The sequence below is a fragment of the Toxotes jaculatrix genome, chromosome 9 (genome assembly GCF_017976425.1).
Source record: "Toxotes jaculatrix isolate fToxJac2 chromosome 9, fToxJac2.pri, whole genome shotgun sequence".
Classification (NCBI taxonomy): Eukaryota; Metazoa; Chordata; class Actinopteri; family Toxotidae; genus Toxotes; species Toxotes jaculatrix.
This window is the reverse complement of record NC_054402.1, coordinates 3589414-3602124: the sequence shown is the minus strand read 5'-3', so window position 1 is coordinate 3602124 and position 12711 is coordinate 3589414. Positions and strand designations below refer to the sequence as shown.

The window sequence follows — 12711 nt, the reverse complement described above, 5'->3', positions numbered from 1 at the left end:
TTGTCAACTGTGATTATATTTTTGAGGCAAACAGAAGAAAATGTTTCTCTCAACACATCACTCCATTTAAGCTATGCTCCTTCAATCCTTTGTTTTTCTAGTGGAGCCCTCTAGTCCTGAACCCCAGCTTTACCATAATGCACTTTCTAGGATCTAACAAGGTATCCTGATACTCTGGGCTCTGTGTGGTGCTGCATGAAACAGTAATGCATGACGCAAAAGTGCAGTTTGTGTTCAGCTGTATCTTCAAAGAGCTGTTTGTGTGTTACATTAAACCGCCGAGTCATACAGTTTGCTCATAAGGTCAGTTTTTATGCAGAATTCATGTTTTTGTTTCAACTGTTGTTGTCTCGTTGTCATCAAAGATGGAATAATTTACAACAAAAGCATGCATAATCCACAGCAGCTTCTTGCATATTGTTTGGTGTGGTCATTTGAGGAGTAAGGGTGCCATCTATGGGCAGTGCATATAAATGCATGCAACTGTTACATATGCTGCTAACTGAGTTCAATACATGGTATATCTTTTCATTGTTTTCATGAAAAGTAACACCTTAACTTCAAACTGTAATGTGTGAAATGTTGTGTTCAGAAGTGCCTCTTGGTTGAAAACGTCTTTCTTAGATGAACATTTCCTCTGGCCCTTGTTGATCTCTTATCTCTTATATCCTTCCTGTTCTATTCCTCCTGTCCTCAGGGTCATCAGCTGCGAGGTATCCGGGGTTTGTTTAACCGTTCCTCCAAGTCCTCTGTGGACACAAACTCCGGTGGTCTTCGGAAACGCTCCATCAGTGATCATCTCCTGCGGCGCACAGCCAGTGCCCCAGCAAAGGGAAGGAAGAAGACCAAGATGGTGCTATCAGAGTCGGTGGCTTCGATATCAGACCACAAGAATGGCACAGGTGCAGGGACAGGAGGAGAGGGCGTGTCAGGGAAGGAAGGAGGGGTGGAGAAGCGTCTCCAGCCTCGAGGCCCTCTCATCCACAGACCTATCTCCATGCCATTAGACAGGCTTTTGCAAGGGCAGCTATCCCTCTGCTCCTCAGACAAGGAACAGCATGATATGGGTGCAGACACTGTCATTGGTGGGTAATTTCCTCTCACCCCAGTCAATGAATGAAATATATTTTGTAATTATGCAAATTACTCCCAAATTACATCCATTCTAGTTTAATTAGCGTGAGAAATTTGCAAGACTCACACATCATGATCTAACACTAGCAGAAGCCAAACCACGGTAATCTGCGGCATTAATCACAGAGTCCCTTTTAGCTCTCGTAACATTTTTGTTTGGTTATCCAAGTAATTTCTTTAAACTGTAGGACAAAGTGCAACTTTTTTGTGATATAATGGTTGGAGCTGACATGTCTTAAAACAACATTGTGCCTTGAATTGCTTTGCACACTCATTAATGCAAAATGTAAGTTTCTGATGTCTCTCATTTGCTTTATTTATTCTGCTACAACTATCTAAATCTCTGTACATTAACCGTGTTAACTGTCAGAACAGCCTACTCTCCATGATACCTTAACATGCCTTTTCTGTCCCATCTTCATTTGTTATGCTTCTTTATAGTAGAGAACTGACTAGGATGTTCCTGCAGGTAATCTAAAATACCTATTGTCTGAAGGTTGCATCGTTCAAAAACATATCAGTATTGCGTCCACCCAGTGTATTTTGTTTGAAAGTGGTCTGAAAAATATATCGCTGTGTCATTTGATCCCATATGACCAAACCAATCCCATTTGACCATCTCTTTCCTAATCTGATGTTCGCAAATGTGGATTCTTCCTTTTTTTTTTTTTTTTTTTTTAAATCTCCACAGCCTCATTTTCCAGCTTCCCCTTCACCATTGTATTTGGTGATCCATTTGTCTGTGTATTGCTATTGCCTTGTATTGGCTGGACTGTTAATTGTTGTCATTTAATCGTCGGTTGGCTTGGTGTTCAACGTGAAATGGTTGTATAGAAGCCTAATTTTATTCATCTCTTTGTTCAATTATCTGTGTCCACAGGAACTTGCCCCCTCAACCGGCCCAGGTCATCCTCCGTGGACCTTCTCATCGAATCATCATTTTCTGCTAAACCAAGCACCTCTTCCCCTTCTAAGACATACAGAAATACAGAATTTGACCAATCAGAGGAGGCCTCTTATCTGGTTATTGGTGAAGGAGAAGGAAGAAAGGAAGAAGACTATGCCAATTACCAGACAGAAGACAATGCACTCAACACAACAAAGGTCCTCTCCACAGGAGCAGAGAAAAACTGTTTGGTCTCACATTCCACGAACAACAGGATGAGATCAGATAAACCTGAAACATCATCAAATAGCACAACATTTACCGTTGCACCTTCAGTCTCCTCCTCCTCCTCCTCCTCTGCCCCCTCCTCTGTGGCCCCTCTTTCTCCTGTCAGTATGGACTGTGATCTGAAGAGTCCCAGCTCTTTGCACGACAGCACCATCTCCAGACTCATTGATGCTGTGTCATTAGACAATGAGCAAGACACATGTGGCTCTATTTCTGCTCTGATTGGTCAATTTGAAAGCACCGCTGACCAAACTGGTTTCACAACATTATCTCATGATCCCACTCCTTCCCGACACTCAAACTTCAGGCCTACCACCCCTAAAACACTGCAAGATTTAAAGTCTCCTCTCAAGACCAACACAGCGTCTCTTAACACGAAACACCTGAGAAGTCCCCAACAGATAACTCAAAAAATGAATCATGTAAATAATAAAAACCTTTCACCGCGCAAGATTTCTCAGGCAAATTCACCTGCTCCAGCCCTCTTCTCCAGCCCAGAAACTGCTGAGCTTGAGGAGGTGTACACTATTCTGGATGAGGAGGTGCTGCTGCCTGTATCAGTGTACAACCTGAGGAAACAGACAGTCCATGTTCAGGCAGACACTATGGAGAGCAAGCCCTTAAATAGCCTGGTGCCTTCTCCAGCTAAAGTGGCTCAGGGTTTTGGGCAGGGACGCAGTGTGGGATGGGATGATATGCACAGAAAGAGGGGTGGAAGTGAAGAAATTGAGGAGGCAGAGGAGAGTGTATACGAGGAAGTGTATGATCCCCCAGCAGCAGTTCCTGAGATAGAACAGGGTACTTCTAGAAGGTACATGAGCTCCTCTATAAACGACTGTTGCCAGTTTCTCCATGACTCGCCTAGAAATGCTTTTGCAGAAGAAGTGGAGATTAATGTCGATGAGGATCCATTGGATATGATGCTGACCTTGCCGAGACATGGCAGCCAATGGGAGGGGCTCATAAGTCCAACCAAACGCCATGCTATCTACCAAAACCACAAGTCCACTCCCAACTACTCCCAACAAAAACAGCCTTCTTCATACCGTGATCCCCAACAAACACATGCATCTCATGTAACATTTTCACAGTGTTACTCCCCAATGAATCAACCCTCCTATCAGCTGTCCAATCATCACCAACACCAGCACAACTCCCAGCCTTCACCCTTTCACAGACCTGTTAACTCTAGACCCTCCAAAACTAGTCCACAGTGTCAGAACAGCTACTCCGTTTCTCAAGGCAATTCGAAAGCCCTCAACAACAGCAGAGACTTCAGCAGTTCCTATACACAACAGAGGAGCTATAGCGGCAGCCAGATCCTAAACAGGTCTCATCAAAACAGACTAGAGTACAAACAGATGGAGAGGGAGCAAGTGAGGTGTTTCCACAATGGTTTATCCTCTTCTGAAAGCCTCCCTGGTCTGTCTACTGTGTCTGTAAACGTCTGTGGAGACAGAGGACTATATTCGCCTTCCTCAGACTGCAATGCAGTGTATAGCCGCCTGGACTACGACTGCATTATGCCCTCTTCGGAGTCTTCAGCTCCTCAAAACACCCAGCCACACCGCCAAAGTCAAACACAAGCACACACCCTGAATCAGTCATGGAACCAAAATGTTTCCCTCATCAATCCTGGGCACCAGTCACAACCTGAAACCAGAGTTTCACTCCACTCAAATTTAAGGCCTTTATCAACTCATTCCCAGTCTGCTGCCACAGACTCCACTGCCCCCAGCCAATGTAAGTCCAAATCTTTGGGAGACCTGACCTCTGAAGACATATCATGCAACTTCCAGAGCAAATACCACATTATTAGTCGCAGTTTCATCACTCCCCATATGAGGAAACAGAAGAGGATGGGCACCACGGGGGATGTAACTGTCCAATCACAGTCTTGTGATCCACTTACAGAACAGCTTCGTAAGCTGGTCAGTCTGGAGGGGGATGACAGTGACAGAGATAGATCCCAGTCACCTCAGTTGCATCACGAAGGAAAATCCCCACTCTCACAGCCCCAGGCAACAAGTACAGCTCCTGTATTTCCCAGGGATTCAGATGATTCCCCTCCACTCCTCACCCGTCGCCTATCTTCTCGGAGCCAAAGCCGAGTGCGTCACATCAACAACCGTGCCCGCGAAAGACAGCAAGAGGCTCTAAAGCCTCGGGCAGGTGTGGTCATCAATAGTACTGCCAGCATTGGTGGGGTGGTATTGAGGAATAAGCCAGCCTCACAGAATCCACCAGCCAACAGACACTCAACTGGTTCGTACATAGCAGGCTACCTTGGTGAGCTGGAGGACAGGGGACTTCCTGAAGGAGCTTGCACGTCATTACGTTATGGAAATGGGGATCATTATGGAGATCGGTACTACACCGATGACTCTCTTTCGAATGCAAACTCCACCCACTCTGCGTCAGAGCCCGAGGTCTACTTTCTACTCAGACTGTAGTCTACAATGAGATTTAGAATCAAGCACTGATTTTTGATGATCTTCAATTACACCAAAAGCCAGAGGATCAAGGAAATAAATACTTGTACCATTATTTGTTCCCATGTTCACAGACCAGTAGGTTTTCCTTATAACAGTTAAATGAATCTTATTCTGGGCTATTCCTCGAAAAAGATGTAGTCTGTACAATATCAGTGAAACATCACATGTTTATCCATGGTTGGATCTGACAGCATGAATTTCCTGTATGAAATGTCCACTATTCAATAGTGAATGGTCTTTCTAGTCTGGCAGTGTATTGTCTATATTCTGCTTAATGTGTAAATGTACATGGGAACTTTGATTCCCTCCAAATGGCTTCCTAGACTGATTGTACAGATACGTGTTATCTTTGTCCCTGTGATGTACTGTCCAAACTGCGTACATTAACTATGAAGCAAAAAAAAAAGAAGAAAAAAAAAGAATTGGGTTTTAAGCAGAGAGGGAATGTCTTTATTTGTATCATTGAATGTGTAGTATAATCAAACAGCTACTTTTAATAGATGGGATTCATCTTTTCAAAGATCAAACGTAAGTCTTCCTTCTGTTTTCAGTGGTATTACTTTATTTGTGTTGTGTATGAATATTCCTGTCATTGTTTTTAATCTGAGATGGATTTTAGTTGAGAACCATTTCTAACCGTACATTTATGTTTGTGCATGTTACCCGTGAACATGTCAAGCATGACTATGCACCAGTTTATACGATAGATGTTGCATCTCCCAACAACATTTGCACAGAAGAAATCGTTGCATTGTAAACAACAGAGGACATAGGCTTGTTTGTAATGGGTGCAATACAGTACATAATCTTCCGTGCTCGGACTTGTTGCTCTCTATGATTTGTAGAATCTGAAAACATGATTGCAAATTTTAAAGATTTGGAGTTTAAAAGTTTTTATTTTTATAATTGCTTTGATACAGACTGCAAAAATAATCTCTTGTTGGTTCTGGTTATTTTATTTTAAAAAACAGAATGACAAGTACACAGGGACAGGCTGTGGAGGGGAGGGTGGCAATGCTGCGGTTTTTTTTTTTTAGTTATTGTTTCAGTGTTACACCATCCTTTATTTCTTTGTATTGTTGCTCATCAGAGGACGATGAGCATTTTCCTATCAATGCAATAAAATATTGAAATATTTGATTTCAAAAAATTACGTTTAGTTGCTGTTTTTCTTAAGCGCAAGCTCAAAATCTATTTATTATTAAATCACAAACAGCCTCATCTTTCCCCATATGGCACCTTAAACATAATGGGATGTAATTGCTCATGAAATGACCGTGTAATAGAGCTGACAAGCAGCACACCTGATGCTTGGGGAACACAATTCCCCGCACTGGTTCTAACCTTGATTGCCACACTTTAAATCTTATGAATCAATCACAGAAGAATATTTCTTGGAAATCTTAGAGAGAAAAAAAAAACCCAAACAAACACATACAGTTGCTTGATCGCTTTCATGTTTGACCTCCACACTTGACACTGTTCAGCCCATTCAGATTAGTGTTAAGGGGCCTGTGAAAGGGTAAAGGGCCATGGTTCTACACTAGCCCAGAACGGACAAAATTAGGCTCTAGAGGGGGCCTTTTGCCTTTATCGATCACCTGAAGGCCACCATAGGTTCTCATACGTGCTTGGAAGGGGAGGTGTTTTGGGGTGAGGGGTGGGTGGGTTTGTTGGAGTGACTGACTATGATTCAACCACACACGGCCTTTCTTGGATAATTGAGAGTAAGTGAATACACTTGTTTAGCCTAATGGACAATTCATTATGAAATGTCATACCAAAATGAGTCCTTTGATATTATTAGCTTTTAACAGGATTAGAGATTGATTTGGGCACTTCAGTCTAAATAAATAAGGATATCAAGATGTGTGCCTGGTACCAGGTGTGCTACTAACTAGCTACAACAAGAGAGGCAAGTTACAATCAGATTTAAGGCGGATGGATAATGACTAAACACAGTAACTATATCCACCCGGCCTAAGACAAGAAGGAAGACAAAGAAACAAACAAAGGGATGTTTTCCTATTGGAGTTGCTGCTCTACCCGGCTCTAATTGTCTATGTAAGAAACATACAGTGCATGCATACACCCACCACTAACTTCACGCATCACTTGAAAGCACACGTTTGTTTTTCCACCATCACTCTAGAGAGGAATAATTTTGGGTTGTGTGCTGCGTGTGTCATCAGTTTTACTTCCTCGTAAAAGGCTTGCCACTTATTATAAAGACTCATATCAACACCTCACTTGTGCAGAGGTGGAGAGGGGGTATGTTTTTGTCAGGATATCGTTTCCAGACTTAGCAATGTAGCTTGTGAAAGGAGATTTTTAATAACTGAAACAGGATTATGTTAATAATGTGCTTTCTTTTTGCAGGTAGCTGACACAAGGCCATGATATTACATTTGGACATGTGGAATTTAATGGGATTTCTCTTTGCTAACAGGAACTGTTGAAGGTTGTCTTTGGAGTACCTGCATTTTTCTGAACTTTATGCTCTCTATTGTCAGGTTTGACGAAGAAGGCCTGAGTTGTATTGTGTTTTACACAGACTGAATTTATTGTACTTCAGGTTGATGCAGATTCTGACGTTCAGAATAACAGCTACCTAAATATTTTAAATGTCAAGAACAGTTACATCCATGTCTTGGTTTCTCTGGCTCCTCACTCGGTGGCCCTCCTCAGCCCTGTCACTGCTGCTTCTCAGTACAGTGGGCACACAGACGGGCCCGGAGGTGGTTCAGGCACTTGTGTGCTCCCAGTGGGGTGCACCGAGCAGCAAGAACCTCTCCCAGGATGGAGATGTGATCATCGGTGGAGTTTTTAATCTGCATTATATACCATCAGCTGTAGAGCAGGACTTTATTAAGCTCCCACACTATGAACGTTGCACTGGGTAATCACATGCAGTGTATTTTTATTATCTGTCTGGTGGTTATTATATTGTTCATATCATGACCGACTATAATATAATTATTTCAATAGAGTGTTGGTATATATATGACATTTTTGGACATCTGTTGTTTTTATATTCATGTTAATGATTATTTTTTATTATTTTATTTTATTATCTGTCAATCACTAATATTGTAGGTTATTTCATATTTCCTTCACTCTTCCTTTCTTGTTGTTTTGTGGTCTCAGGTTAGATGTGGAGCCATTGAAATATATGTACGCTATGGTATTTGCTGTGGAGGAAATCAATCGTAACAGTACCTTGCTGCCAGGAGTGAAGCTGGGCTACCGTATACTTGATAGCTGTGGCCGATACCCCTGGGCTCTGCAAGTTGCACTGTCGCTGGTTGGAGGAGACGCACGCAGCTGCAGCTTCGCAGCCTCTACACTTCATTCTGCATTTTGCGAACAACCTGGAGAGACAAGTATGACTTGATATAATTTAGCATGCATTTAACATTCGCTGTGTCCATGAAATCAGCAGCTGGTACGATTATAGTATAAAAAGATTGTCCTTAAAGTAATTATAGATCTAATCCTATCAACAGGTGGGCAGCCTGTTCCTTTGCTCATTGGTCCTTCCTCGTCTACAACAGGTATAATACTGTCCAGGACCCTGGGGCCTCTCTCTGTTCCAGTTGTGAGTTTCATTACCTTAGGAAGTAAACATCTAGAGGCTGATAACATTTTCTTTTGTAAACATTTTGATAAACATTTTGATAAAAAATCGTATGATATGATGATGGTGATGGATGATGTCAAAAATATTTCTGTCTTTCCCTCAGATCAGCTACCTGGCTAGCTGCCCCTGTCTTAGTGACAGGCTCAAGTTTCCTAACTTCTTCAGAACAATCCCCAGTGATATTTACCAAGCCCGGGCCCTTGCACGACTGGCCATACGCTTCCACTGGACTTGGATTGGAGCTGTGCACGTAAACAGTGACTATGGTCATTTGGCGATCCAGGTGCATGTTTTTGTTATTACGGGTTGCACACATATTGCCTTCATACATAGTTCATATATATGTATATGTATGGGCATATTTGTTGTTCTGACCTCTGTATTTCAGGAATTTAAGGAAGAGATTCAGGGGAAAGGGGTGTGTTTGGAATTCATAGAAACTGTCCACAGAGAAACTATTGTGAGCGATGCTAGACGTGCAGCACTCACAATTCAAGCTTCCACTGCAAGGGTGATTCTGATCTTTTGCTGGTATACCGATGCAAAGAGACTGTTTCTGGAACTGGCCAAAAGAAATGTGAGAAACCGGCATGAAAATTTGTATAGACTGAGAGGTTCATCATTAGAAGCAGACATATTTCCTAGAAACAAAATGTCAGTTATTTTTGCTGTCGGAATTTATTTGAGTTTATGTAATTGAAGAGTGTCCTCTTACTGCAGGTGACTGATAGACAGTTTCTGGCCAGTGAGGCCTGGAGTACCAGTGATGATATTCTCCAAGATCTTGCCATCTCAAAGGTGGCCAGTGGTGTCCTTGGTGTGGCCATTCGAAGTTCAACAATACCTGAATTTGAAAATTATCTCAGAAATTTGCACCCTGTTCGTCGCCCCGATGATGAATTCTTAAGGGAATTCTGGGAAAGAGAATTTGGATGTAGTCCAGGGGACACACCTTCTTTTTCATATCCCTCTTCAACACTCAAAGCAAGGTCTGACCATGCATCAAATGCTTCTACTTCATCTCTTGCCAAGGAGTCACTTCAGAAAGCTTCTCTACCCCCCTGCAGTGGCTCAGAGTCCCTGGAGGGAGTGCAGCATCCCTTTACTGACACCTCCCAGCTAAGGGTGGCATATAATGTCTACCTTGCTGTTTATGCTGCAGCCCACACCCTTCACAGCCTTCTCTCCTGCACCAACACAGACACCCCCCCCAGAAACAACATCTCCACTTGCTCCTCACCAAATCAAATCAAGCCCACAGAGGTAAACATGATCACAGTTCCATCTTATCTGCAAAGTTCTAGAGTAAAAGTTCTTAATGTTTTGATAACTGAATGTTGTAAGCGCATTTTTTTCTTCCAGCTGTTACAGCACTTGAACAAAGTGAACTTCACCACACCACAGGGTGAAATGTTTTATTTCCAAGGAGGTGACATTACGGCAAAGTACGACCTTGTCAACTGGCAGAGCACCTCTGAGGGGCCACTAAAACTAGTTTTGATTGGCCGTGTGGATGGGTTTGACCTCCACCTTAATGAGTCAGCTATTCAGTGGAGCACAGGATCCAGTCAGGTAGTCAGCTCAACAAATTCTCCTGAGGCTACTACCAGTTTGCTGTTGCAATGAATATCTTTGTTCATCAGATTATATCATTGACGATATAGTTTCTTTTTTTGTTTAGGTTCCTGTTTCAGTGTGCAGTGAGAGCTGCCCCCCAGGCACCCGGATGGCAACCAGGAGAGGGGAACCTGTCTGCTGCTTTGACTGTATCCCATGTGCTGAAGGGGAGATCAGCAATAAAACTGGTGAGGAGATTGCACAACATAACAGAGGGTTATGTTTGCAACCTTCGATTTTTCCCTTCCAGTTTTATTCTCCTTCCCTTCATCCTCTTCTTTTCCTCTCCCAGGTTCCCCCTACTGTGAGCGCTGTCCGTCTGAGTTCTGGTCCAATGCTGCACGAACTGCCTGCATCCCTCGCCAGCTCGACTTCCTTTCCTTTAATGAAACGTTGGGCATTACCCTGATTACAGCAGCTGTGTCTGGTGCCACAGTGACAACAGCTGTGTTTGTGGTGTTTCTTTACTACCGTCAAACACCCATGGTAAGAACCCAGGTTAATGTAAAAGAGTTTGCTGGATGCATTCTTTACTTCACATTTCTTTCATCATCTTTGTCTGTTTACCTGATTCACCTGAAGGTACGAGCCAACAACTCAGAGCTGAGCTTTCTGCTTCTTCTGTCGCTGAAGCTCTGCTTCCTGTGCTCTCTGGTGTTCATTGGTCGCCCATCCGTCTGGTCTTGTCGGTTCCAGCAGGCGGCTTTTGGGATCAGCTTTGTACTTTGCGTTTCCTGCCTCCTGGTAAAAACCTTGGTGGTCCTGGCTGTTTTTCGCTCAGCTCGGCCTGGTGCTGAATCCTTGATGAAGTGGTTTGGTCCAGGCCAACAGAGAGGAAGTGTCTGCCTCTTCACCTGTATACAGGTATGAATATTTTGTTAATAACATGCTGAGAACATTTGGTTACACTTAGCCTAAAAGATACAGCCTGCAATTCAACAGTTGTGATTTTTTTTTGTACAAGTCAGGTGCTAACGAAATTACAAAATTACACTGTAAATTGCTGCATGACGATGTGTTACCAAACTTTTTTTTGTGTGGGTAACTGCTCTTGATATTGAATAATAAAGTTTCCTTTTCATACAGGTTGTCATCTGTGCCATATGGCTGTCCCTCAGCCCCCCTGTGCCTCAACATGATCTGGGTTTCCAAGGGTCAAAGGTCACCCTGAAGTGTGCCATGGTCTCTGTGGTGGGCTTCTCTCTGGTTCTGGGCTACATCGGCCTGTTGGCCTGCACCTGTCTCCTCTTGGCCTTTCTTGCCCGGAAACTCCCTGACAACTTCAACGAGGCCAAGCTGATCACCTTCAGCATGCTGATCTTCTGTGCTGTGTGGGTGGCCTTTGTCCCTGCTTACGTTAGCTCTCCCGGGAAGTATGTTGTTGCTGTGGAGATTTTTGCAATTCTCGCCTCTAGCTATGGTTTACTGTTCTGTATCTTTGCCCCAAAATGTTTCATCATTCTTTTGAGGCCTGAGAAAAACACTAAGAAACACCTGATGGCCAGGTAGTTTTGCGCTGCCCCATGCGTATGTCCATGTGAATGCACATATGTTTTGGCAATTTGTTTAATTTAAATCATGCTAATTCTTGTTGTACCACCAGCTGACTGTTATTAGTAGATGAATAACTAAGAACATTTCAGCCGTTTTGTATTTTTATTTTATTATTTCTATTGTATTAAAGTATCTAACTGTTCTCTGCTACAGTGTTTTGCATGTACCAAATAATAACCACTAGATGGAAGTGTTTTACCATCTAATAGTGCTCCGATGCTTTTCTCTGTAGCTTTCAACAAGGCTGTGCAGCTGTGCAATATTTCATTCTTTCCTTACTTGTATTTGCTCTAACTCTCTACTGACATACAGTAAATTCCCTTTGTGTCATATACAGAAACCTTAGTAGTAGTACTGAACGATCTGTTCTGTAGCCTAACATCTAGAGAGAGCCGCCTCTGTCCAAATGCAAATAGAAAAGTGCAAAGTGAACCTTCGTGTGAAGTGTAACAGTTTGTTTACAGGCAAACATGTAGTCACAGAAAAGCAAACGTGGAGAATTTTGAGAGAAAACGGTGCCTTGCACCTTAAAATCTACCTGTTTTACTGTGAATGCACTTTTATACAGTTGTCATTTTGGTTAACGTTGAGTGTAAAAAACATACAGCTTCAATTAAAGATCAAATACAATCAAACTTCTTATCGACAAGTGGCCCTCGAGTCTGTAAAATAAATGCTTAGATAAGTTATATGAGGATATCAACTCATTCAGAAGTCAAAGCTCCTCAAGGTCATAAAATACAAACTTTCTACAGTACATGTACACACATACAGTACATACAGTACACACAGTACATACACATGTAGACAAGCAGCGGTGTTGGCTTGTTCACTGTGTCTGTGTACATTGTGTGGAGAATTAAAAGATGTAGCCGCTCCAGAGCAGATCAAGGACATATTGAATTAATCTAGCTGCTGTTAATACAGTAATCACTTTAAAGATGGAGTGATATTGCAGGGACAGACAACATAGACATTGTTGTGTTTAAACTACATGTGCCCAATAATGATCACTTGATAAAAGTATCATACCAATAAAGACTGAATTGAGTACAACAGCTACGGAGTGGTAATTTATCTACTACAGATCAATTTTT

The 12711-nt window shown here is 42.5% G+C and overlaps 2 protein-coding genes across 3 annotated transcripts in view; both read left to right on the top strand.

Moving 5' to 3' along the window:
• Positions 1-4761, top strand: part of plch1 (phospholipase C, eta 1) — a 45301-nt gene extending 40540 nt beyond the window's left edge. For both annotated transcript variants that reach the window (XM_041046359.1, XM_041046358.1), the window contains exons 21-23: positions 102-161; positions 698-1085; positions 2015-4761. In XM_041046359.1, the coding sequence (XP_040902293.1) occupies positions 102-161; positions 698-1085; positions 2015-4761 (3195 nt within the window). The remainder of the gene's footprint in view (positions 1-101; positions 162-697; positions 1086-2014) is intronic.
• A 2687-nt stretch (positions 4762-7448) lies between these two features.
• Positions 7449-11569, top strand: LOC121187279 (extracellular calcium-sensing receptor-like). The gene is made up of 12 exons (XM_041046458.1): positions 7449-7702; positions 7951-8186; positions 8310-8392; positions 8547-8726; positions 8832-9020; positions 9164-9427; positions 9479-9706; positions 9806-10015; positions 10125-10248; positions 10353-10546; positions 10643-10924; positions 11147-11569. Exons 1-12 carry the CDS (start codon positions 7449-7451, stop codon positions 11567-11569), a joined length of 2667 nt encoding a protein of 888 aa, XP_040902392.1.
• The last annotated feature ends 1142 nt before the right edge of the window (positions 11570-12711 follow it).

Excerpts from the sequence above, each read along its gene's own strand:
- LOC121187279 (XM_041046458.1), top strand. The coding sequence starts at position 7,449 with ATGTCTTGGTTTCTCTGGCTCCTCACTCGGTGGCCCTCCTCAGCCCTG. Across the intron at positions 8,393-8,546 it reads GGACCCTGGGGCCTCTCTCT|ATCAGCTACCTGGCTAGCTG; the intron begins GTTCCAGTTGTG and ends TCTTTCCCTCAG. Across the intron at positions 9,707-9,805 it reads ATCAAATCAAGCCCACAGAG|CTGTTACAGCACTTGAACAA; the intron begins GTAAACATGATC and ends TTTTTCTTCCAG.